This window comes from Galeopterus variegatus, unplaced genomic scaffold, assembly GCF_000696425.1.
Source record: "Galeopterus variegatus unplaced genomic scaffold, G_variegatus-3.0.2 Scaffold1495, whole genome shotgun sequence".
NCBI lineage: Eukaryota > Metazoa > Chordata > Mammalia > Dermoptera > Cynocephalidae > Galeopterus > Galeopterus variegatus.
The window spans coordinates 227,084-230,100 of NW_007727606.1; the positions used below are offsets into that span (position 1 = coordinate 227,084).

A 3,017-nucleotide genomic window follows, 5' to 3' on the forward strand; every position below is an offset into this window, starting at 1 on the left:
CGCCCCCACCCCTCCCACCTTGTTCCAAAATCCGCAGGGACCTCTTGCTTCCAGCCCTGGTGTGGGATTGGGTTTCACTTCCCGCCCCCTCCTCTTAGAAGTTCTGGTGTAGACAAAGCTGGACCAGTCGGCGTGTGCGCTGCCGCTGTCCTGGGGTGTTTATTTAACTGGTGGAGACAAGAAGATCGGTTTCTCCTCCACCAGGGGAAGGGAGTAACTTTCTCAATCTCCTCCCTTCCCAATGGAAATCTCTGCTGCTCATCCATCTCTTCTCCATCCCATCCCAGTTCCAATTTGGGCACACCCCACGGTGAGCGACACTGTAGCAACACTCATGCGTTGGCGCCGAACCAACCTGGGCTGAATCTCAGACTTTGACACTTTCTAGCTGTAAGAATTTAGGCAAATTATTTAACTTCTCTGAATCCCAATTTCTTTATCTGTAATGTGGGAGCACTGAGAGGGTTGTCACAAGATCACAAAGTATATAAAGCACTTGGGGAATAAATATGGCTATTCTACCATTTATTCCCCTCAGCACACTTTACCTTCCTTGTCTTGGCCCAGGCTGAATGAGATTCCACCAGGCCCCAGTATTTTCTTCCTATTCGTATAACCCTCAGTGTAATGGAAACAGACTTAGATCTGTTATTGCCAAGGTTTTGCTTCATGCTTCTTTTGTGACCGTTGAAATACCATTCGCTCTCTGTAAATTCGTTTCCTCAGCGGCAGAATGTGACTATCAACGCCTTCTCTACATAACTCACTAAATTTTCAAGCTTGAACGAGACAATGTCTGGTGAAAACCCTCTGTGACAGCGCTAGACGAGCAGAGGCCTGACTCTCTGCCGTTTCGGCGAATGTGCTGGACCGCCTGGGAATCTACGAGGGTCGTGAGAGTGGAGAATCTGGGCTCATTCCCCGTCCTCTTCCTCCCCACTCCTTCCGTACATACTACACCCTTCTGGACGGCCCTTTCCCCTAATTCCTGTAGACACAGCTGCGGGTGCCCTTTCCCTGGAATTTCTTCCTGTCATTCCCGGGTCTCAGGAGATGCTTAGACATCAGCCTAATGAATAGCTAACAGCCATGCTAATGAGGCTCTGGGGCTCCTCCCCCAGCACCTGGAGTACCCCACACACAAGCACACACACATTGCCCGGGTCTCCTTTCTTGCCAGCTTCGAGTCGCCAGCGCAGGACCTGCTACTAGACTGGAGTGGGTCGAGGTGGAGGGATGTGGGTCGGGGAGCACCTGAAGGAAACCACCCGCAGAGACGTCGCGGAAAGCGGAGTTCCGGACCCGGCCGGCAGGGGGCGCGATGGGGCCTCTCCCCAGGCTGGCTGCCTCCCCACCGCGATAGTGCAGAGCGCAGTCACTTATCAGTCACTGTCATTAGCGGTAACGACTTCGCCGCCCGCAGCAGCTCTGCCGGGGTGGGCCGGCTGCGAGTCCCACAGCTGAGACACAAACTTCTAAGTTTCCTTCACATGCCATCCCTGTCTCCCCTGTAGCAGACACATCCAGTATTTTGACTTCCTCCCTCGTCCTGAGTGAGTTCTTGGAAAACTTCGGGTCCTGGCGGAAGGCCGGCTACCCGGGTGGGTCACCCAGTGGCTCGGTTTGGCCCGGGCCCGCCCGCGACGGCGCCCCCTGCTCTGCCCTCCCTGCTGTGGACCGGGGCCTTTCTGAGCTCGGAGTTTGCCCATCACCAGCACGGATATGCTCACCTGGGGTGGGCGTGGGGGGCGGTTGGGGAGGTGGAGATTAAAGAACTCTTCAGCCGCCTTCTCCCAAGCCCTTGACCTCCCTGGGAGACCCCCCTCAGGTGATCAAAGCTCCAAGTTATCCCGTGACCCCAACTACCTGGGGAGAGCTGGGAGGTGCCGCTCGGTCCTGGACCTCCCTTTAGAAGCGCCTTCGCCTTCCCCTCCACGCCGCCCTCTCACCTCACCCCTATACCCGGTTCCAACGTCCCCACGGGACAGGGTCTCACCATTGAGAGCGGGATCGCCGAGAGGCAGCAGGCTGTGGTTGAGAGTCGCCAGCGAGGAATTGAAGCCGAAGAGCAGCCCGCTGGAGTTGGTGATGTCCCCGGCCAGGGAGTCGGCGAACAAGTTCATCTGCAGCAGCGTTTTGAGCAGGTAGCGCAGCATGGCGCCACCAGCCTGTCGCCGGGGCTGGGGGCTCGGGGCCCAGCCCCTGGGTCTGAGACCCGCGGGCCGGGAGCCGTAAGCCCCTCCACGGCCCCTGCGCGCTGCCGCAGCCACGGTGCCGCTGTCCTGCCGGCACGCCTGGGTACGGCCCGTGCCTCCGCGCGCCCGCCTCCTTCCCGGGTCCTTCTCTCCACCCCCCAGTGCCGGAGTCCCCTGGGAACTGGGCAGGCGGAAAGCAGGTGCCACGCCGATCACGGCGTAATTAAGGGATTAATCCGCCTCCCTCCACCCTCCCGCCCCCCCAATCCCCCATAGAGGCGCGTAGCGTGCAAGTTAGAGTCACCGCCCCCCGCGCGCGCCTTTCCCCGCGTCCTGCTCTAGACGCGGCGGGAGAGTTTCCCTCCTTTCTGAAAGCACCCAAGATGAGGGACGAGGCTTTGTTGTACTCTGCGCTTCTGCCCAGCTTTAGAACAGAAATCTCTCTTCTCCTTTCCCAGCCCTTAGGGAAACAGAGGCAAAGCGCAAGCAGACGTTCCTTTAGCTCTTGAAGTCCTGGCTTCGATTCCCTCCCAAGTCCCGGGGCCTAGCGACGGCAGCGCAGGAGGCTGGGGTGGTTTGCCGCTGGAGTTGAGACTGGGAAGAGAAAAATTCTACGGCGGGTCCACCCCTTTAACTCCTAGTCGCCTGGTCTGCAGCCAGGAGGCCAGAGGATGGGGTGGCACGCCCAGACCCAGGAGTCCTGCTCCAGACACGCTGGTCTAGGAGTTCCCGCAGGAGAGTCAGAACACGGATAAAACTGGAGGGACACCCAGGCAATTCGCATTTATTTGCATACTTTTGCATTACTCTGTCCTGACATGT

The 3,017-nt window shown here is 58.4% G+C and overlaps 1 protein-coding gene across 1 annotated transcript in view; it reads right to left on the reverse strand.

Moving 5' to 3' along the window:
• ROBO3 (roundabout, axon guidance receptor, homolog 3 (Drosophila)) overlaps positions 1–2,156 on the reverse strand; it is a 16,671-nt gene extending 14,515 nt beyond the window's left edge. Inside the window, exon 1 of the mRNA XM_008577332.1 lies at positions 1,997–2,156. Within this exon, the coding sequence (XP_008575554.1) occupies positions 1,997–2,156 (160 nt within the window). The remainder of the gene's footprint in view (positions 1–1,996) is intronic.
• Positions 2,157–3,017: the final 861 nt, after the last annotated feature.